At 46.1% G+C, this 22,379-nt stretch overlaps 1 protein-coding gene across 1 annotated transcript; it reads right to left on the reverse strand.

The window, feature by feature from the left end:
- Positions 1–2,406: 2,406 nt before the first annotated feature.
- LOC311527191 (uncharacterized protein) lies at positions 2,407–20,430 on the reverse strand. The gene is made up of 3 exons (XM_084640888.1): positions 20,248–20,430; positions 17,562–17,675; positions 2,407–4,629 (listed from the first exon to the last, which is right to left on the reverse strand). The coding sequence occupies exons 2-3, from the start codon at positions 17,581–17,583 to the stop codon at positions 3,521–3,523; spliced, it is 1,131 nt and encodes a 376-aa protein (XP_084497014.1). The 5' UTR covers positions 17,584–17,675; positions 20,248–20,430; the 3' UTR covers positions 2,407–3,520.
- Positions 20,431–22,379: the final 1,949 nt, after the last annotated feature.

Consider the following 22,379-nt stretch of genomic DNA (forward strand, 5'->3'; position numbering starts at 1 on the left):
ATCCGTGTACCTTCATTACATTGGTGGAAATTTCCTTCAAGTAGCCAGGGTCTCAGCAAGCTGTTTAGTGCACACATATCCCTTATTCCTGATTGTGGAGAGATAAGTGAGTAAGGGGGAAATTTGTCTCCTTGGGAATTTGTCACAAACATCTCAGATACTGAAAACATTTCCAGGAAACTGGAGGACACAAAGGAGTTTTTAAAACAAGTTTTTATTAGGAATTTTAATAAAGGATAAAGACTGTTTTATGAAACTAGAATTAAACTCTGATGCTCTCTAAAGCCCACATTTTCAGAAAGTTCACCTCAGCCTAGAGAAAAAGGAAAAGAAGTCTAGTCCCAATCTCAAAGCTCCAAGAAAAATCTTAGTAATAAGGAAGCTGAGACCTACCTTACAGTAGGCCTGGCTTAACATGGGTAATTGGACATTAGTGAGGCCTTGTTTTTTGGGAGACAGGATTAGGGAGGTAATGAATTAGCAGGCTGGAAACAGAATGTCTATACTAGCTAAAATAAGGGGGAACACCCATGGGAACCATTCAATAATGTTATAATTACTTTAAAAATATAAAATTAAGTCAATATGTTCTAATAACAACACTTGTAGTATTTAAAAAATAGATGCTATACAAAGTAAAAACAGCCGTAAGTAATATAAAGCAAAACAAAAAACAAAAAACTTGCCCTCTTTTATCACCACAAAAAAATTAAAAATTTTGTACAAAAGTAACAAGTTAGTGCAAAATAAAAACAAACAACAAGAGTCCAATATCATAAAATTAAATGTAAAAGCATTGCAATCCGTACAGTGTAAAAAAAAAGTTTGTTTTCCCTCCTCAAACAATGCAAAGTCTAACCTCCACCCCAAATTGTACTGCTGTTTGACCCTAAAAACACTTACACATGCAAGTGTAATGTCACACACACAAAACTGCTAGCATGTGGGTTCACTTTAAAAAAGAAATCTACCTCCAAAATGCACAGTACAGTTAAAAATGTTAAAACATTAGTAAAATAAACCTATCTATACTAAAAATGGAAAGTCCTGTGTAATAGCTAAAGAAAACCACTTCCAATATAACCCCCCCAAAATGTTATATTCATTAACTTATGTGCTACTTCACACCTAAATTTCCTGTAGTAATAAATAAAAACATTATGTCCCCTACCAGTTTTTTAAAGTGTAATTAAAATAAAAGCAAAAAGTTAACATTACAAAAATATACTTTGAAAGAAAAACAAGTAATTTATAATATAAAATTACACCCTGGTAGGCTATATATAAAAAGTAAGCTTGCACTCCCTGGTTTATACTTTAAGACTAATATTAATAATAATTCAAATAATTACAACTACTATAATCTTAAAATATATTGCTAATTAATAAACTTTTTTTTTGAAAGCACAACCCCCCTCCCCAAAATACAAAAAAATAAAATATATATAAAACACAAACAAAAGCAGAGGAATGTACACCTGGCTTGACATGAGTAATTGGACATGGGTGAGGCCTCATTTCTTGGGAGACAGGATTAAGGAGGTAAGTGGATTAGCAGGCTGGAAACAAAATGTCTATACTAACTGAAATAAGGAGGAACACTCAAAGAACTATTTACAATGGACAAAATAACAATGAATAAAATAAACCTGAAACGTAAGATGAGGTAAAGAGTAAATCATACACAGACAGTGCATGCACAAAGCATGCTGATCAGCAGGGGTGGGCAAACTACGGCCCATGGGCCGCATCTGTCCCACCAGCCATTTTAATCCAGCCCTCGAGCTCCCGCTGGGGAGCAAGGTCGGGGGCTTGCCCCACTCCAGCCAGGGAGCAGGGTCAGGGGCCACGGCATGTCATCTCTCCAGCTCCTATGCGTAGGGGCAGCCAGGGGGCTCTGTTCTGCATGCTGCCCCCACCCCTAGCGCTGCCCCCACAGCTCCCATTGGCCAGAAACCATGGCCAATGGAAGCTGCAGGGGCAGCGCCTGTGGACAGGGCAGTGCGCAGTAAAACCTCCTGGCTGCGCTTCAGCATAGGAGCCAGAGAGGGACACGCTGCTGCTTCAGGGAGCTGCTTGAGGTAAGCGATGTCCCAAGCCTGCATCTCTGAGCCGCCTCCCCAGGCCCCAACCTCCCTGTCCCAGCCCTGATTCCCATACCACCCTCCAAAACCCTTGATCTGAGTCTGGAGCACCCTCCTGCATCCCAAACCCCTTATCCTGAGCCCCACCCCAGAGCCTGCACTCCAGCCAGAGCCCTCGTGCACCACCCCCTGCCCCAGCCCTGATCCCCCTCTCACCCTCCAAACCCCTCTGCCCCAGCCCAGAGCTCCTTCCCTCATCTTGAACTCTTCATTGCTGGCCCCACCCTGGAGCCCTCACCCCCTCCCAAATCCCAACCCCAATTTCATGAGCATTCATGGCCCGCCATACAATTTCTATACCCAGATGTGGCCCTCGGGCCAAAAAGTTTGCCCACCCCTGCTGTACAGGGATTGGTTCCTACAAAGTAACCAAGCCAATCTCAAAACATGTAACGCAACATATAGTAAATGTAATGTAATGTGTAATTGTATATAAAAGAGGTTTGATGTGTAACTTTAAATGTGTGGTACATTCTACAGTCACTCCCTATGCTTGAGTCCTTAGCGTAGCTTTGCTGTACGCCAAATATGAAAACCTAAGTAACAAGACTGAGGTCAAACTAAGTTTTTAAAATAACAAATGAAAAAGGTCTCAAAACCCCCCAACACCTATAAACGAAGAGAAGAGAATCCTAGAAAAATAATCTAGTTTCTTAGACTATATAAATTCTTCTGGGCAGGGACCATTCTATTCCTCTCTGTGCAGAATTTAATGTGGCCCCAATTCTTATGACTCTGTGAGTCTACTTTAAATAGTATGTGAGGTGGGTGATTCTTATCCCAGTTTTACAAATGGGGAAACAAAGGCACAGAGAAGTGGAGTGAGTTACCTGAGGTTGTAAAACAAGTAAGTGGCAGAGCTGGGAAAGAATCTTTGCACCCCACTCTGACCTGCAGAAGACCCTCCCTACAGGAGCCAGGAGTAGGTGTCATTCCATCCCACAGCAATAAGCCGTGCAGTCCCTATAAAGCCTCCACTTGACTGTGAAATTCCTTCTATAACTTGTCTGAAGCCCACCCCGTGCACAGAGAAATGGGCAAGTTTACCTTTTCTCCTAAATGTATTTATTAATACCCCATGAAAGTGACTTCTGCCTAATTACACTAACAGGTCTCCCTCCCTCCCAAATGATCCATCCCCTCCAGCATTTCCTGGTTCCTCCTCTGGCTCCCACCACACATTCCTCTAAACGACTCATCTCCCTGCACTAACCATTCCTCTTTGTCTAACTCAACCACCTACACTCCATCCTCAACAATCCACTTTTCATTCTCTATGAACAGGTCAGAGCCCTACAGGCCCAAAGAAACACATTTGGCTTCTATCCGTTGGGAAGGATATCTGACACGAAGCCTTCCCCACCCTTAGCCCATTCTCAGGGATTCCCTCCCATGTGGATTCTCTGATGCTGAACAAGGTGCGAGCTCTGACTGAAGCTTTTCCCACACCCTTCGCATTCATAGGGTCTCTCCCCTGTGTGGATTCTGCTATGTTTGATAAGTGCTGAGCTCCAACTAAAGCTCTTTCCACACTCAGCACATTCATACGGTCTCTCTCCTGTATGGATCCTCTGATGTTTCATAAGGTCTGAGCTCTGACTGAAGCTTTTTCCACAATTGGCACACTCATAGGGTCGCTCTCCTGTGTGGATTCTCTGATGCTGAATAAGATGAGAGCTCACACAGAAGCTCTTTCCACAGTCAGTGCATTCGTAGGGCCTCTCTCCTGTGTGAATTCTCTGATGTTTCATAAGGTCTGAGCTCTGACTGAAGCTTTTCCCACACATGGTGCATTCATAAGGTTTCTCTCCAGTGTGGGTTCGCTGATGACGAGTAAGGGCTGAGCTCACACTGAAGCTCTTCCCACAGTCACCGCATTCATAGGGTTTCTCACCTGTGTGGATTCTCTGGTGCTGGATAAGCTGTGAGTTCCCACTAAAGCTCTTCCTGCATTCGGCACATTTATAGGGTTTCTCTCCAGTGTGGATTATCTGATGCCGAATAAGGTTTGAGCTCACAGTGAAACTTTTCCCACACTCGGTACATTCATAAGGTCTCTCCCCCGTGTGCTTTGTCTGATGCTGAATAAGGTGTGACCGCTGCCGGAAGCTTTCCCCACACTCGGCACATCCAAAGGGTTTCTCTCCAGTGTGGATTCTCTGATGCTGTCTGAAGTTTGAGCTCACCCTGAAGCTTTTCCCACAGTCACCACATACTGTTGATCTCCCCATAGTGGGGTTTCCCAGCTGGTCAATGTCTGGCAGTTTCCTGAAACCTATTTCACATGCAGTTGATTTACCTTGCCTCTTCTCTGGAGCAGTTGTCTGATGCCTTTCTGATTTGTGCTGACCCTCACAGGCTTTGGTCTGCTCAGGACTCTGGGAAATATTCTTTTGAGATAGTCCAGATAATGTGCCACATGGTTCCATGAACTCAGGACCTTCCTGGTGGGCATGCTCCTCATTTTCACTCATAATCATATCACCTGGTGCATTGAAATGAGAATCCAGAGATGAGTCATTGGAGAGAAAGGACATCTTAGGAAGGGGCACTGAAAGGGATACAACTTGAAAATCATATTTCCGTATGAACATGAGATACCTACCATCATTACAGGTGACCCCTAATTGCTGCTGTTGCTGCTCTCAGACCCACCGAAAATAGCCTTCTAAACAAACAATAGAGCAAAAACTTGCCAGCAACAAATTTTACAGGACATTTTAAAAAATCACAGCAGACTATTTAAAGGGAGCCCTGACAGAGACTGATTTATTTATATTAGTCAATAAAAATAATCAAGTTGATTCTGTCCTTTGAAATCCAGTGAAATATATCACCTTACCCACCGTGTCTCTCTAATGGTTCCTAACATTCTATGCACTTTTTTACTTCTGCTATACATTGAGCAGATGTTTTTGGCCATCAACAAGTTTAGGCTTGATATTAGACAAATGTATCTAACCCTCAGAGGAATGAAGTTCTGGAACAGCCTTCCAAAGGAAGTAGTGGGGACCAAAAAAACCCAATTTGTTTCAAGACTGAGCTTGATACATTTATGCAGGGGATGGTATGAGGAGGTTGCCTACAATGGCATATGGCCAATCTGCAACTGCAATTAGTAAATATTTCAAACCAGTGGAGATGGGACACTAGATGGGGAGGGTTTTGAGTTACTACAGTGAATTCTTTACCAAATATCTGGCTGGTGGGTCTTGCCCACATGCTCAGGGTTTAACTAATCACCATATTTGGGGTTGAAAAGGAATTTCTCCCCCCAGGTCAGATTGGCAGAGACCTGAGGATTTTTGCCTTTGTTTGCAGTGTGGGGCCTGGGTCACTTGTTGGTTTGAACTAAAGTAAATGGCAGAGTCTCTGTATCTTGAGGACTTCAGTAACTCAGCCAGAGGTTATGGGCTATTACAAGAGTGGGGCATGAGGTTCTGCAGTCTGTGACGTGCAGAAGGTCAGACTAGATGATCATGATGGCCCTTCTGGTCTTAAAGTCTGAGTCTAAGTCCTGATGCAGAAAGCTATCCAGTTTGAAATTCTCTGTGCAGAAGACGCTGATCTCCCATCCTTTCTGCACATCAGTCTCAGTGAGGATCTAATTTGTTTGGTACTGTCAATATAGAAAGAGAGAGCTCATAGCACATCTAATGTGTGGAGTCTCTCTTCATCTTTATGGCTATGAGGCTTTGGAAAGAATATCAGAAGGTGAAAGTCAGATACCACTTTACTTAGGAATTTGGAGGTAAAGTCTTAAAGAAATTTTATCTTTATCCAAACACCATGTATGGAGGCCCCACCATCAGATACTGTAGCTCTTCCACCCTGACATGGTCACTACCAAGAAGGCTGTCTTTTTAGACATAAGAGAAAAAGAGGGGGAGACCAGTGGCAAAAATACCATGACAAGATCCAAGGGAGGGATGGGTTCATGAATGGGAGGATAAATCCTCATTAGTTCCTTCAGAAATCTCCCGACCATGGAATGTGAGAAAACCAAATGTTCTTAAATGGGAGAGTGGATTGCTGAGTTGGATGATAAATGAACTTTTATTGAGCTCATGAAGATGCCCAACTCCTTCAAATTGCAGTGGATATTCCTGCATTTTAGATGGGGAGAGAGAGTATCTAGTGGCCAGATGGAAAATCTCTTCCAGTTTGCAAGATTAGTTGTCCTGGTGGAAACCTTTCTGCTACTGATAAGAATGTTTTGAACTCCTTGAGAGCAGGCTCTTTCCCCTGGGTTCAACCACTCAACTCCCTTGCTGTGAGGTGGTGATCGTGAGGGTTGGGGTGGAGAACTTTGGTCATGGTTCAGTGATAGTAAGGCCTGAACAATGGTAGTGCCATTGGAGGCTGTATCGAGAGAATCTGGAGGTCTGACAACCAGTGGTGTCTCAAGCATGCTGGGACTATAGGTATCAGCCTGGCATGTGCCTTCCTCAGCTTCTTGAAGAAACTGTGTAGCAGTAGGACTGGAGGGAATGCATAGAGAGGCTCCAATCCCCAAGGAAGCAGAAACACATCCCTGACTAAGTCTGGACTCAGACTTGCCCTGGCACAAAAACAGTGACATTTTTGGTTTTGTCTTGCTGTGAACAGATTGGAAGGGAGGCTGATGGGAGATGCAGAAATCTTACTAGCAGAGGCTAGTACAGGGTGGGCAAACTTTTTGGCCCAAGGGCCACATCTGGGTATGGAAATTGTATGGCGGGCCATGAATGCTCATGAAATTGGGGGTTGGGGTGCGGGAGGAGGTGAGGGCTCTGGCTGGGGGTGCGGACTCTGGGGTGGGGCTGGAGATGAGGGGTTGGGGGTGCAGGAGGGTGGAACCGAGGGGTTCAGAGGGAGGGAGGGGGATCAGGGCTGGGGCAAGGGGTTGGGGCGTGGGGCGTCAGGAGTGCAGGTTCTGGGCAGGGCTTACCTCAAACAGCTCCCAGAAGCAGCGACATGTCCCCTCTCCTGCTCCTATGGGGAGGCGTGGCCAGGCAGCGATGCGCACTGCCCCTTCCACAGGTGCTGCCCCTGCAGCTCCCATTGGCTATGGTTCCTGGCCAATGGGAGCTGCAGGGGCAGCGCTAGGGGTGGGGGCAGCGTGTGGAGCCCCCTGGCTGCCCCTATGCATAGGAGCTGGAGGGAGGACATGCTGCTTCTTCCAGGAGCTGCACGGAGTGGGGCAAGCCCCTGATCCTGCTCCCCGGCTGAAGCACCAGAGCGGGGCAAGCCCCAGACCCCACTCCCTGGTTGGAGCACTGGAGCAGGACAAGCCCTGGACCCTGCTCCCCAGTGGGATCTTGAGGGCCGGATTAAAATGTCTGGAGGGCTGGGTGCAGCCCTCAGGCCATAGTTTGCCCACCCCTAGGGGCAGGAAGGGGCCGGATGAGCTTCACCTGTGAGCAGGAAGGCCATAGCCACCACTCTTGCATCAATGTGGACGTGACTATGCCATAGCCTGCTTCCCCAAGCCCTCAGCACTCCTTGGGAATCCCAGTGCTCTTGTTGTCCCCGATATAGTCAAAGGGGTGGAGTTTCCAGGGACTGGCTGACTCCAGACATTCATACGTGAGCAGCTGCTGGGCCCGAATTTCCCACTGATTGAGGGAATGTTTTTTATAGGGTGTACCCATAGAGATTTCCCACCCTCCCCCATTACTGGGCTTAAGCTGTCTGTAAATAGGAGGTCTACAGAGTTGGTGGTGACCATGGCAAAAGAACGGTCATACCCAGTGGTGCTGGGCTGCTACTGGGGCCTGGTAACTGGCCTGCTACAAGAGGCAAACCAGTCATGCTCAGATGCTAACTTGCCTGGGGAAGAGGGACAGAGTGGATGTACTGCTGGGAAAGATCTTCCCTTTGCTGACCCTGAGCTCTGAGGCCCTACGAATCTGACCCAGAAAACAAGTGAAGAGCGTCACCTTGCCTGGAACAAGCTCTAGTGACATGTTAGGGCCCAGGGAGATGGGCCAAAAAAAATCTGCTGCCAACTAATACGACTCTGACCTGCCTGGAAATACCTCTGCAGGGTCAAATTCCCTGGCATCAACAACTGCAGAAATCCAAGGTCCTAGGGGCCCTACAGTCCCCCAAGCTAGAACCAGTGAAATAATCGTGCAAGGACACAATCACCCAGTGCAGTTTGAACACCCCTAAGAAGTCCACACAAGTGTTGCTTCTTCCAGCACCTCCCACTGCTGGATGATCAGTCTCTTGCCTGTTCCAGTGACTTTGTGTAAGAGCAGAAAAATCATAGGGTGTTAACCAGCTGTACGGACCATTAGCCACGGGGGAACAGAGCCCTGTGGATGCGATACGGGATGCAAAATATTCTCACTTCGAGATAGAGGGATATTTCCTGATTCAGGTGGCCAAACAGCCCCAAATGGGGATACATTTGGTCTCCAGGGCCTTTAGGAACAAAGTACACAGGCTGGGCCATGAAATACCATGGTCTGGCCACTTAGGGGATGGAAAAAAACCAGGAATGGATATGGGCTTATTTCTTATTTCTTCTGGCCTGGGGAATACCAAAAGATCAAGAACTATTGCAACTCCTGTTCCAAATGCCAGCTAATGAGTTCCAAATCTACCCAAAGGACCCCCTTGGTTCCTCTTTCCCCTTGATAGATGCTCCATTTGAGCGCATTGGGGTAGATTTAGCTGAACCCCCCTGACCTGAGGATTAGTGGGTGCTGCTATATTTTAGTCATTGTAGATTACACCATCCGGTACCCCAAAGCCATTCTTTTGCAATCAATGTCAGCCTAATTAGTCACCAATGAGTTGCTAAAATCATCTCTTGGGTAGGTATTCCCAGGGTGATATTAACCAATCAAGACAGCACCTTCATGTCAAGGTTATCATGAGAAGTTTGCTTTCTACTTGAAATAAAGTCCATAAGAACATCGGCCTACCACCCCCAAACATATGAGTTGGTGGAATGTTTTAATCGGATCCTCCAAGAAATGCTGCTCAAGTTCATAAGAGCCAAATCCCACAACTAGAACAAACTCCGGCTGTATCTACTGTTTGCCATCAGGGAAGTGCCTCAGTCTTCCATGGGGTTCTCTCCTTTTAAGATGGTGCATGGAAGGGAGCCCTGTGGAATTCTGGACCTTGTGTAGGAAGCTTGTTGGGACCAAAGCTGAGAATGTTGTGCAGTATGTCCCAAATCTGCAGGAATGGATGGACTTGATAGGGCCGCCTTTGTCCGGCAGAATTTTCAGGCTTTGCAAAACTCACAGGAGCTATATTATAATAGAAATGTGGCGCTGATGGTGTATCAACAGAGAATGATGTTATTACTACCTAGCTCTGAGAGCAAACTACTAGCTAAAGGGCAGAGGCCCTGTAAGACAGTGCGCTGAGTAGGGGAGTTAGCTTGTGAGATTTGGTTAGTAGATCTACTGAGTGAATGTACTAAAGCCCTGAAAGAACTGTGAGGCCATGTTTATCCACCCTGTTCAACAAGAATTAGACTTGGGCCCTCAGGTACCAGAGGCAGGGGTCTGCAGGGGAGTTTGAGTGGGAGTTTGAGGGGAAGACTAGGAGAACCAGGCAGAGGAACAGACAGGCTAGTGAAGGGAGTGTGTGGTGTTCTGGGAGTATTGTGGTGCTTGTTGGGGGTTTGTTTTGTTTTGGTTTGTATTTCCCGGACTAACAGGACTTAGGTGAGAAGGCTATGACAGATACAGAGGCAGCAGTGGTAGTGACCCAAGCAGTGGAAGACACAATGAAGATGACTGGATGTGGAAGCTGCGGCATGTACATGATCCTGAAGAGGGTACCTGGTAAGAGTTTTGTCTGCATGAAGTGCTGCCTGATAGAGCTGATGGAAGAAAAGATCCGAGGATTGGAGATGCAGGTGGAAACTCTGGTTGAGTTTAGAAGGGGTTTCAAGTGGATGATGGAGCAAAGACATGAGCAGGCTGAAGGGAAAAGCTCAGACTTGCAGATGGAAGTAGGATCAAAGAACTCTGAGGGGAGACTGCTGGGTGAGGAAAAGTGGACAGTGGAAGCACGTGACTAAGAGAACCAGGCAGAGGAAAAGACGGGCTAGTGAAGGAGAAATAGAGCTCAGGAACAGGTTTGCAGAGTTGAAAAATGAAGAAGGGGCACAGCAGGTGGTCACTGAAGGTGGGAAGACAAGGAAGAAGAGAAGAGCAGCTAGTTCTATAGGAAGAGGGGAAGAGTCAATGGAGATAACACCACCAAATATGAGCCCCGGGAGGATACAGGATGGGTTGCAGAGGATTGCAAGGGAGAATAGGAATCGAGAGGACTTGCAGCCAGAGGGAACAGGGGATAGACCCGAGAATCGCACCATGACCAGGAAAAGGCAGATCTACATGATTGGAGACTCCTTACTGAGAAAAATAGACAGGCCTTTAAAGCTGATCCAGAGAACAGAAGGGTGTTCTGCCGGGTGCTAAGATATGGGATGTGGACCTGAGGCTGAAGAGGATCCTAACGGGAGTGGAAAAGAATCCACAGATTGTCCTTCATGTGGGAACAAATGATCCAGCGAGAATCTAGCTGTAATATATCAAGGGAGACTATGCCAGGCTGGGGAAAACGCTTAAGGAAATCGAGGCTCAGGTGATCTTCAGTGGGATTCTGCCTGTTCTTAGAGAATGGCAAGAAAAGATGTGACAAGATTATGATGATCAGCAGATGGCTCAGGCAGTGGTGCTATAAGGAGGGCTTTGGGATGTATGGCCACTGGGAGGTATTCATGGACAGAGGATTGTTTTCTTGGGATGGACTTCACCTGAGTAGGGAGGGAAATGGACTTCTAGGATGGAGGCTGGCACAACTGATCAAGAGAGCTTTAAACTAGGAATTTGGGGGAGATGGCTGGGAGATGTCCAGGTAATCTCCACGCCGGATTTTAGCATTGAAAGGGAAGAAAACGAAGTAAGAAAGGATACAGCCGTGAGTAGAGGAATGGACATAAGGAGGAAGGGTAGTGTAGATACCAGTCTAATAGGTGATACTGGCGGTAGAATGTCTGTGCCTAATCGGGTACAGAATGTGAGCGAAGCCAAACAGCAAAAATTAAGATGTTTGTACACTAATGCGAGGAGCCTAGGTAACAAAATGGAGGAACTAGAGCTACTGGTACAGGAAGTGAATCCAGATATTCTAGGGGTAACAGAAACATGGTGGAATAGTCGTCATGACTGGTCTACAGGTATTGAAGGGTATGTGCTGTTTAGGAAAGACAGAAATAAAGGCAAAAGGTGGGGGACTAGCATTGTATATCAATGATGAGATAGAATGTAAAGAAATAAGAAGTGATGGAATGGATAAGACAGAGTCTGTCTGAGCAAAAATCACATTGGGGAAGAAAGCTACTAGAGTCTCCCCTGGGATAGCGCCTGGGGTGTGCTATCGACCGCCGGGATCCGATTTGGATATGGATAGAGACCGCTTTAATGTTTTTAATGAAGTAAATACTAATGGAAAACTGCGTGATCACGGGAGACTTTAACTTCCCAGATATAGACTGGAGGACGAGTGCTAGTAATAATAAAAGGGCTCAGATTTTCCTGGATGCGATAGCTGATGGATTCCTTCACCAAGTAGTTGCTGAACCAACAAGAGGGGATGCCATTTTAGATTTGGCTTTGGTGAGTAGTGAAGACCTTATAGAAGGAGGGATAGCTCAGTGGTTTGAGCATTGGCCTGCTAAACCCAGGGTTGTGAGTTCAATCCTTGAGGGGGCCATTTAGGGATCTGGGGCAAAAATTGGGGATTGGTCCTGCTTTGAGCAGGGGGTTGGACTAGATGACCTCCCGAGGTCCCTTCCAACCCTGATATTCTATGAAATCTATGAAATTCTAAGAAATGGTTGTAGGGGACGACCTTGGTTCGAGTGATCATGAGATAATTCAGTTCAAACTAAATGGAAGGGTAAACAAAAATAGATCTGTGATTAGGATTTTTTATTTCAAAAGGGCTAACTTTAAAAAATTAAGGAAATTAGTTAGGGAAGTGGATTGGACTGAAGAACTTGTGGATCTAAAGGCAGAGGAGGCCTGGAATTACTTCAAGTCAAAGTTGCAGAAACTATCAGAACCCTGCATCCCAAGAAAGGGGAAAAAAATTCATAGGCAGGAGTTGTAGACCAAGCTGGATGAACAAGCATCTCAGAGAGGTGATTAAGAAAAGGGAGAAAGTCTACAAGGAATGGAAGATGGGAGAGATCAGCAAGGAAAGCTACTTTATTGAGGTCAGAACATGTAGGAATACAGTGAGAAAGGCCAAAAGCCATGTAGAGTTGGACCTTGCAAAGGGAATTAAAACCAATAGTAAAAGGTTCTATAGCCATATAATTAAGAAGAAAACATAGAAAGAAGTGGGACTGCTAAACACTGAGGATGGAGTGGAGGTTAAGGATAATCTAGGCATAGCCCAATATCTAAACAAATACTTTGCCTCAGTCTTTAATGAGGAGCTTAGGGATAACTGTAGGATGACAAATGGGACTGAGGATATAGAGGTAGATTTTACCACATCCAAGGTAGAAGCCAAACTCGAACAGCTTAGTGGGACTAAATCGGGGGGCCCCAGATAATCTTCATCCAAGAATATTAAAGGAACTGGCACATGAAATTGCAAGCCCATCAGCAAGAATTTTTAATGAATCTGTAAACTCAGGGGTTGTACCGTATGAGTGGAGAATTGCTAACGTAGTTCCTATTTTTAAGAAAGGGAAAAAACGTGATTCTGGCAACTACAGGCCTGTTAGTTTGACATCTGTAGTATGCAAGGTCTTGGAAAAAGTTTTGAAGGAGAAAGTAGTTAAGGACATTGAGGTCAGTGGTAATTGGGACAAAATACAACGTGGTTTTACAAAAGGTAGATCATGCCAAACCAACCTGATCTCCGTCTTTGAGAAGGTAACAGATTTTTTAGGCAAAGGAAATGCAGTGAATCTAATTTACCTCGATTTCAGTAAGGCATTTGATACGGTTCCACATGGAGAATTATTAGTTAAACTGGAAAAGATGGGGATCAATATGAAAATTGAAAGGTGGACTGGTTAAACTAGAACTGGTTAAAGGGGAGACTACGATGGGTGAAAGGTGAACTGTCAGGCTGGAGGGAGGTTACCAGTGGAGTTCCTCAGGGATCAGTTTTGGGACCAATCTTAATTAATCTTTTTATTACTGACCTTGGCACAAAAAGTGGGAGTGTGCTAATAAAGTCTGTGGATGACACAAAGCTGGGAGGTATTGCCAATACAGAGAAGGACCGGGATATCATACAGGAAGATCTGGATGACCTCGTAAACTGGAGTAATAGCAATAGGATGAAATGTAACTGTGAAAAATACAAGGTCATGCATTTAGGGATTAATAACAAGAATTTTTGTTATAAGCTGGGGACTCATCAGTTGGAAGTAACAGAGGAGGAGAAGGACCTCGGAGTATTGGTTGATCACAGGATGACTATGAGCCGCCAATGTGATATGGCCGTGAAAAAAGCTAATGCGGTCTTGGGATGCATCAGGTGAGGTATTTTCAGTAGAGATAAGGAGGTGTTAGTACTGTTATACAAGGCACTGGTGAGACCTCATCTGGAATACTGTGTGCAGTTCTGGTCTCTCATGTTTAAGAAGGATGAATTCAAACTGGAACAGGTAGAGAGAAGGGCTACTAGGATGATCTGAGGAATGGAAAACCTGTCTTTTGCAAGGAGACTCAAGGAGCTTGGCTTGTTTAGCCTAACCAAAAGAAGGCTGAGGGGAGATATGATTGCTCTCTATAAATATATCAGAGGGATAAATACCAGGGAGGGAGAGGAATTAGTTAAGCTCAGTACCAATGTGGACACAAGAACAAATGGATATAAACTGGCCATCAGGAAGTTTAGACTTGAAATTAGGCGAAGGTTTCTAACCATCAGAGGAGTGAAGTTCTGGAACAGCCTTCCAAGGGAAGCAGTGGGGGCAAAAGACATATCTGGCTTCAAGACTAAGCTTGATAAGTTTATGGAGGGGATGGTATGATGGGATAGCCTAAATTTGGCAATTAATTGATCTTTGACAATTAGCAGTAAATATGCTCAATGGCCTATGATGGGATGTTAGATGAGGTGTGATCCGAGTTACTACAGAGAATTCTTTCTTGGGCATCTGGCTGGTGAGTCTTGCCCACATACTCAGGATTTAGCTGATCGCCATATTTGGGGTCGGGAAGGAATTTTCCTCCAGCGCAGATTGGCAGAGGCCCTGGGGGTTTTTCACCTACCTCTGCAGCGTGGGTCACAGGTCACTTGCTGGAGGATTCTCTGCACCTTGAAGTCTTTAAACCATGGTTTGAGGACTTCAACAGCTCAGACATTGGTTAGGGGTTTATTACAGGAGTGGGTGGGTGAGATTCTGTGGCCTGCGTTGTGCAGGAGGTCAGACTAGATGATCATAATGGTCCCTTCTGACCTTAAAGTCTAACTCTGGGAGACTAACCTGCAGCTAGCAGAGAGAGTAAACCTGAAAGCTAGTCCAGAACTTTAATGATGTCTTCACCACCAGGCCTGTGAACATTCACCTCCTAGAGCACCACATACAAATTATCCCAGGAATCAGTGCATAGAAGAGAGGCTTCTAAATCCCTGAATGAACATGGGAGATTTTCAAGAGGGAGATAGAAAATAGGTTAGAACGAGGGGTAGTCGAGGAGTTGCAAAGTGAATGGTGCAGCCCAATTGTTCTAGTTCCCAAGTCAGACAATAGCGTTCATGTTTTGTGTTGATGTTAGAACAGTTAATATATAATGATGAGGTCTAAATTATGTGTTACCACTCAAGAGATCTTGGAGTCATTGTGGATGGTTCTCTGAAAACGTTCACTCAATGTACAGCAGCAATCAAAAAAGCGAACAGAATGCTGGGAATCATTAGGGAAGGGATAGATAATAAGACAGAGAATATCATATTACCTCCATATAAATCTATGGTATGGCCACATCTTGAAAACTGCGTGCAGATGTGGTAGTCCCATCTCAAAAAAGATATATTGGAATTGGAAAAGGTTCAGAAAAGGGCAACAAAAATTATTAGGGGTATTGAACAGCTTCTGTTTGAGCAAATATTAAGAAGACTGGACTTTTCAGCTGGGAAAAGAGACGACTAAGGGGGATATGATAGAGGTCTATAAAATCATGACTGGTTTGGAGAAAGTAAATAAGGAAGTGTTATTTACTCCTTCTCATAACACAAGAACTAGGAGTCACCAAATGAAATTAATAGGCAGCAGGTTTAACACAAACAAAAAGAAGTATTTCTTCACCCAATGCAGAGTCAACCTGTGGAACTCCTTGCCAGAGGATGTTGAGAAGGCCAAGACTATAACAAGGTTCAAAAAAGAACTAGATAAATTCATGGAGGATAGGCTATTAGCCAAGACGGAATGGTGTCCCTAGCCTCTTTGCCAGTAGCTGGGAATGGGTGACAGGGGATGGATCACTTGATGATTGTCTGTTGTGTTCATTCCCTCTGAAGCACCTGGCATTGGCCACAGTCAGAAGACAGGATATTGAGCTAGATGGACCATTGGTCTGACCAGTATGGCTGTTCCTACATTCTTATGTTCTAATGCCATGTCAAAGTTCAGCTCAAATCCCATGCTGATGTAGATGAGTTGCTGGATAGGGCCCAGTTCATGACCACATTCGACCATACTAAAGCTACTGGCAAATTCCTCTGGCACCAGAATCCGTAGAAAATTTGCTACCCCTTTTGGCCTATGTCAGTTCTGAACCCTCCCATTTAGATTCTGTGGGGTGCCTGCCACCTTCCAGTGACTAATGGACAGGGCATTATGGCCCTCTCGGCAGTACGCTGCTGCCTAGCTCAACAATGCTGTAATCTATTCTAGTCCATGGGGAGAGCATCTCCGGAGGATTGCTGAAGTTTCTAAGGGAAGCAGGCCTAAGTGCAAGGTGAGTAGTACCAAAATTTAACACTTAGACCTTGGAGAATGGGTGAATCTGACCCTTGGCCAGCTAAGTGAAAGTCCCGCTAGAGTTCCCAATCCCTGCCCACCAAAAGGCAGGCGAAGACATTCCTGGGGTTATCAGGGTATCACAGATGCTTTGGCTCCAGGTTTTCCCCTAACAGCGCCCCTCCCAGACCCCTAAAGGACAAGCCCCTCAAAATGTCCAACGGACACCGGCTTGTGCAGGTACATTTGGCGCAGCCAAGCGCATCTTGTGTAGTAAACTGGACCTGCTGAGTCCAGACTTTACAAAAGGAGTCATACTACAAAGTGATGCCTCTGAGGTGGGACTTGGGATGGTTGTATTGCAGGTGACGGAGGATGGAGAACACCCCATCCTAAATCTCAGTAGGAAGCTTCTCCCACAGAAGAAGAACTATTCCAATATAGGAAAGGAAAGTCTTGCAGCGAAGTGGGCAGTGAAGACATTATGATACTACCTCCTGGAAGCACCCTTCACCCTGGTCACGGACCAGGCCCCCCTTAAATAGCTGCAGGCTATGAAAGATGACAACCCCAGACTCACGCCCTGCAGCCATTTGCTTCTTGGTGCACCACAGCACATGGAAACACCAATTTTTTTCCCCATAAGGGGCAGGTGACGTTTTCACAGAGCGTGCCCTTTGCCACACTTGCAGGAGTGCATGACAGGGTAAAAAGGCACTCCCTAGCCCAGACCCTAACAGGTTAATGCAGCAGCCAATTAACCCTGCTGCTTAGCGGGAGCAAGGGACATATAAAGGGCCACCTGGGAGATGGGGGAACAGCTGGGTCTGAGCTGGAGTCCCACCCTGAGGTCTACATGGGGAGACCATTGGTTGCAGTTTCCATCTTTGTTTCGCTATAGCAGGTTTTGTTCTGTTTGGACACCCTAAAGAAGGCCCTGTGGAGAAGGGGCCACAACTAACTGAAGGCTGCCTAACTATTTTAGTTTTGTGCCTCCAAAACACCCCTGTTTGCTGCTCCAGTTCATCAGTTCAAAAGTCCCACCCCATCCTCCCCCTCCTTCTCCCCTGGGCATCTGACTTATCACCTAAGCCTCACTGGCCAGCTCTCAGTACCAGTGACATATTCACCCCACAGAGACTTCAACCACTGAGGCTGATCACAGACCCAAAAGTCCAAGCCACATAGCTCTCACTGAGGCACAAGCATCCCAGTCTCATCTGGCCTATTCATGGCCTCAAGGCCCAGCCACACAACCCTTGCAGAGAACAGAAATAGGCAGACTTAATGCACCATTCATCTAGTCCCTCTACACACAAGCACAGACTCCACAGCTACACCCTCTGAATCGCCCGTTTGCTATTCCTGTTCACCTGGGATGCTGGGAGCTCATGGCAGCACTTCGGCAAACCCAGATTTTCACCTCATTCACTGACAGTTCCCAAACGGTTTAGTTTATTCCTCACCTGCGCAGGTGCCACTCAGCATCTCCTTTTCATCCTAGCTCTGGAGAGTGGGGACCCGCAGCTCTTCCTCTCATTCCCGGCTGGAGATCATGTCTTGTTTGGGAATGGGAAATCCTGCTCAGGGGAGGAGAAATGGGCAAGATCAGGGCTTGTCACCTCTTCACCAAAGATTTGCTACACAGATCCCTCTGGGGTTTAAAACCCAGCCCCTCTCTTTGCTGAGGGAACATTTCACCTGCACAGAAAGGAAATACCTCCTGGGAAGTGTGTTGTGCCGTATACAAAATTCAGGGATCTCCACACACTGAGGGACTTGACAAAAAGAAAAACAAGCCACTTGCACATCTCTAACCAGGCCTATTAGAGACCAGAACCAGCCCTTGGGGCGGAGGGACCCCAGGCAGGACAATGTCCTAGTTCTGTCCCCCTTGGAAGCCCTGAGCAGAGGGAGATCAGCAGCAGTGCAATGTCTCTCAACCTCCTTCCCAGAGGGACGGTATGGGAGGTGACAAAGGCATTGGGGCCATCAGGGCAGAAAGCATGGTTGGAATGGGCCCCAACAGGTGGCCCCTTGGCTGGGGCTGCAGCAGTGCAGGAGCAGTGATTGCTCTCTACTAGCACTGCCTGCTCCCACTTATCTGTCTAGAAGGACTGCCTCCACCCTTACCCCACCACAGGGAGAAAGACAATGATCTGGGACTCAGAGTTCCCCTTCAACATGGGGAGGGGGAGAGAGGCCAGCTCCTGCTCCCCACATGGGGGTCAGGGAAGACTCTCTCGGCTACTCCAGTTCTTCCATGTGGTGGGGAGGGCTGGGAACAACCTCAATGGAAGCTGCTGCTGGGCAGGAAGGGAATTGGGCTGGAGTGTGACTTGGGGGTGTGAATGGGGAGGTGAATGTTGTGTGGGAGATGTAGGGCAGAGTGCTCAGATGACGAGTGTGTGAGTGGTTTGGTCTGTAGTGACAGGGTGCCTGGTATAGGAGTTGCGGGGAGGGGTGTGTGTGTGACCGTCATGGGGGGGTGTGAGTGGAGAGTGGTGATTTTGGGAGGCTGAGTGAGAGACTGGGCTGGGGAAGAGGTGGAGAAAATCTTGGCCAGGGCTGAGGATGATAGTAAAGAATGGAGGGGGGAGAGAGCTTGGGTCAGGGAAGGAAGGGAGGATGGAAAGAGAAGGAAAGAAAAGGGAGAGGGAGAGAGACAGCAGCATGAGAGAGGGGAAAGAGCAAAATAAGGGAAAAGGGAAGGATGGTAGGAGAGCACTAAGGAGCAAAAGGGAGTTCCCTGGTGAACACAGTATTTACCAGAGCACAGCAAGAATACGGAGAACATCTGCCTAGAATGGGGCAGCAGTGGGAATTCCTCTGAGCCCAACTACCCCAGCCCCCCACAGAGGGGCTGACACCCCTCCCAGCCCAGAAATTACTTGAGCATTTATGGGTTGCTTGAAGTAGAATGCATAGGATATTTCCACCAGCCAGGGCCAGGGGCCAGAGAAGCAACCTTGGGAGCTTCAGAGACCACAAAGCTCCTAACACTCATGAGGAAACCCATCACTCTCCTGCAGTGTCCCCGCAGAGTCACCCTCAGGGCCCCTTTCTGCCTAGGAGAAAGACATGACCACTTCCTCAAATGCTGGCAGCTGGAACAAGTATCCCCAGCTCCCTGCCTGCTTCAACCCCACTGGGCAGGGAAGGGGCTCCCAGGTTTGGCCCAGATTCCCTTACCTTATGCACCCTGGAACAATAATAGCTCCCATGAATCCTGGCTTAGACTCATCACTCCCAGCTGGGCCTTTATACCCAGGGTGCCCACACTCCAGACCCACTTCCCTCGCCCCATACAGACTGCTGCTCTCTCCCTGTCAATAACGACTCAGAAGGAAGCAGCCTACAGAAAACACACTTCATAGCTCCATCCTGTGCCCACTGTGTGTCCATGTGTGACCCATAGTAACCCCATGTGGGTCTTTGTCCCCCACAACAGGATTTATGAGGCTGCTGCTCGTAACAACACCACAGCTGGGAGATCAAGCCCAAGACCTCTTAAGCTAAGGGCATGAGCCTCTACTGCTTGAGCTCATGGCACAGGTCCATTAACTTTCAGGCAGTGGCGGAGTCAAACTTCTGAGCTCTGCTTTACCAGCTTGGGTACAAAAATCTACACTTTGCCGCTGGGAATTGCTTGGTGCCTTTACTATGGTGCAGACCCAGCACCTTCCACCAGCACTAAATGCACAGACATGTGTATCATGTCCCTTTAACAGAGCCTGAACTAAACACTGTCAAAGAGAAGAATAAACAGCTACACTGTGGGGAGTGTCCCCGGAGCAGCATCATTATTAGGCATACAGGGCACTGCCTTTTAGTCTCACTCCTGTTAGACTAAATCTGCCCAGGGATGAGGCAGTAACGGGTCTGGGCAGCACTATTCTTGGACCTCGTCAGCTCTTTTTTTATTTTTCCTATCCCCTTCAATCTCCTTCCTTTCTCTCTCCTCCCCCTCCAGCTGGGAGAGTTGGTTATTGTTCCATTTCTGCATACATGCTCGCTCCAATATCGGGATCAGCTAAGAGCCTGTGTGTGCCAATAAAGCAGCAGATCTGTGACTCACAGACACACATGGAGCAGAGATGGGGGAGGTGAAGCATTTTTACAGAATCACTTTCCCCAAGTTCTCTCAATTACCTGGAATTTCCATCTCAGGAGTTAGTGTTTGCAGAGTCCGGAGCTTCCCCTAGGAGGCTAGTTACAGTCAGAGACAGTCCCCAGCATGGCTAGTAACAGAAGGTTCTTTAAATAAGGCAGATAGTGTAGAGAGGAGAGGAGGGAAGCAGCAGTTGCTCAGTCTAGGCTCCTGGGAAGAAAACAGGCAGCTGCAGCAGCAACCCTCATCATGTGACAGTGGTAAAGGAGAGAGAGAGAGAGAGAGTCCTTTCTTCCAACACTGAACAAGGAACTGGCATGTGACAGTGGTAACCAATCAGAGAGAGAGTTGATTTCTCCCAACGCTGAACAAGGAACTTTATTAGAACAAGGAAAACAGTATTATCCCTAAAGCCATTCTCTCTCTCTGCTTCCCTGCTGAATTTCTACTTAGAATCTTACCCAGCCCTGCTCCCTTGCCTAGCTTCCTGTTACAGATTTAAAGCCACAGCATACATATCCTCACAGCTGCTTAACTATTTAACCTGTCTGTACTGTCACGTCTGCAATGGGGCCAACACACTGGGCCATGCAACTGTATTTGTTCAGGAAGGCATGTGACACCCAAGCAAGGGAAACTGGTTTGGTGCTGGTTTTGAGGACAACAGCAACCAAGGTCACAGCACAATGCAGCGCAACACAATGTACAAGACACAGCTAATCCAAAAGCAGATGAAAGGGAACAGTACACAGATGCTAAGCATCCGAACTCCCGTGTGGCTCTTCTCAGCCTTCCCAAGCTTTGCATAACAAAGACAATTTGTATAACAAGGACAATCTAAGTTTAGAGAGGTTTCAGAGCAGCAGCCGTGTTAGTCTGTATTCGCAAAAAGAAAAGGAGGACTTGTGGCACCTTAGAGACGAACAAATTTATTTGAGCATAAGCTTTTTGAGCTACAGCTCACTTCATTGGATGCATGTAGCTCACGAAAGCTTATGCTCATATAAATTTGTTAATCTCTAAGGTGCCACAAGTACTCCTTTTCTTTTTAAGTTTAGAGAGCCACTCAAGATCGTGCAACAGAAAAGCCCTTCTATACATAACCTATGAGTAGACTTGGATGGATTAGATTTTTGTTGGTAAATGTCAATTTAATCATGTACACACAAACCCACCAAAAATATTTCCATTGATAAACAATATTTACAGATAGGCAAAATAAGAAAAATGCTGCTCGAGAACTTAGAGTTTGAGTTAAGGATCGGTACTGTATATATTTTGCATATGATGTTGATCATTTGTGTTTTAATGGTAATAAAGCTTTAACTCTTTGAATCTCAACATTTACTGTCATTAAATAATTAGTCAGACCCCCCCCCACTGTTGTCTGACTCTCCCCCATAATTTCCCACAACTGGGAATATTTAAATAGATAAAAGTTTTTAAAATGCTTAACATAATTTTGCACAACTGTGAAAATTTAAATTGATAAAAATAGAAAAATGCTTAAAAAGAAACAACTTCAGTAAAAATTATTTTAAAAAAACAAAAACAAATTCTGCCAAGACTGCCTATCAGATGGGGAAATGCAGAATGCTACACATCCGTATGTGTACACCAGGAACAGAAAGGCCGCATTGCTGTTTCTTGGGTAGATCATGGTATTTGTTCCCCACTAAAAGTAGTTCTCTATTGAAAACGTTGTGCCATGCTGCCACAGCATTAGAACAAGAGGAACACTGGTATGGACCAGGGACTTTCAGATGACAAGATGATAGATGTAGATGATCTACTTTTCAAACTCTAAAAAGAACGAGGCGTTCTTGTGGCACCTGAGAGACTAACAAATTTATTTGCGCTCAAACTTCTGAGCCTAAGCCCAAATAAATTTGTTAGTCTCTAAGGTGCCACAAGGACTCCTCATTCTTTTTGCTGATACAGACTAACACGGCTACAACTCTGAAACATTTTCAAATTGTGTTGGCTGTACAATGATGTAATGTTACAAACAGGTATCGGGGTTAATTGCCCCCTGTACATATGACTGACATCTGTAAACAATTCTCTGGGTTCATCTGGAATTTGATTGCATCAGAGCCTCACTAATTCTCACTCAGAGCAGGAAGGCTCATTGCAAATCAGTGCAGCTTATGAAGCAGCATAATAAAAAAAG

The sequence above is a fragment of the Lepidochelys olivacea genome, assembly GCF_965140295.1.
Source record: "Lepidochelys olivacea isolate rLepOli2 genome assembly, chromosome: 10".
Lineage (NCBI taxonomy): Eukaryota > Metazoa > Chordata > Testudines > Cheloniidae > Lepidochelys > Lepidochelys olivacea.

What these genes read in the sequence shown, in the direction of transcription:
- LOC311527191 (XM_084640888.1), bottom strand. Translation starts at nt 17,583, where the DNA reads ATGCTGAGTGGCACCTGCGCAG. An exon ending in GCTGAGTGGCACCTGCGCAG is followed by an intron (nt 4,630 to 17,561) that starts GTGAGGAATAAA and finishes TCAATGCACCAG; the next exon opens with GTGATATGATTATGAGTGAA.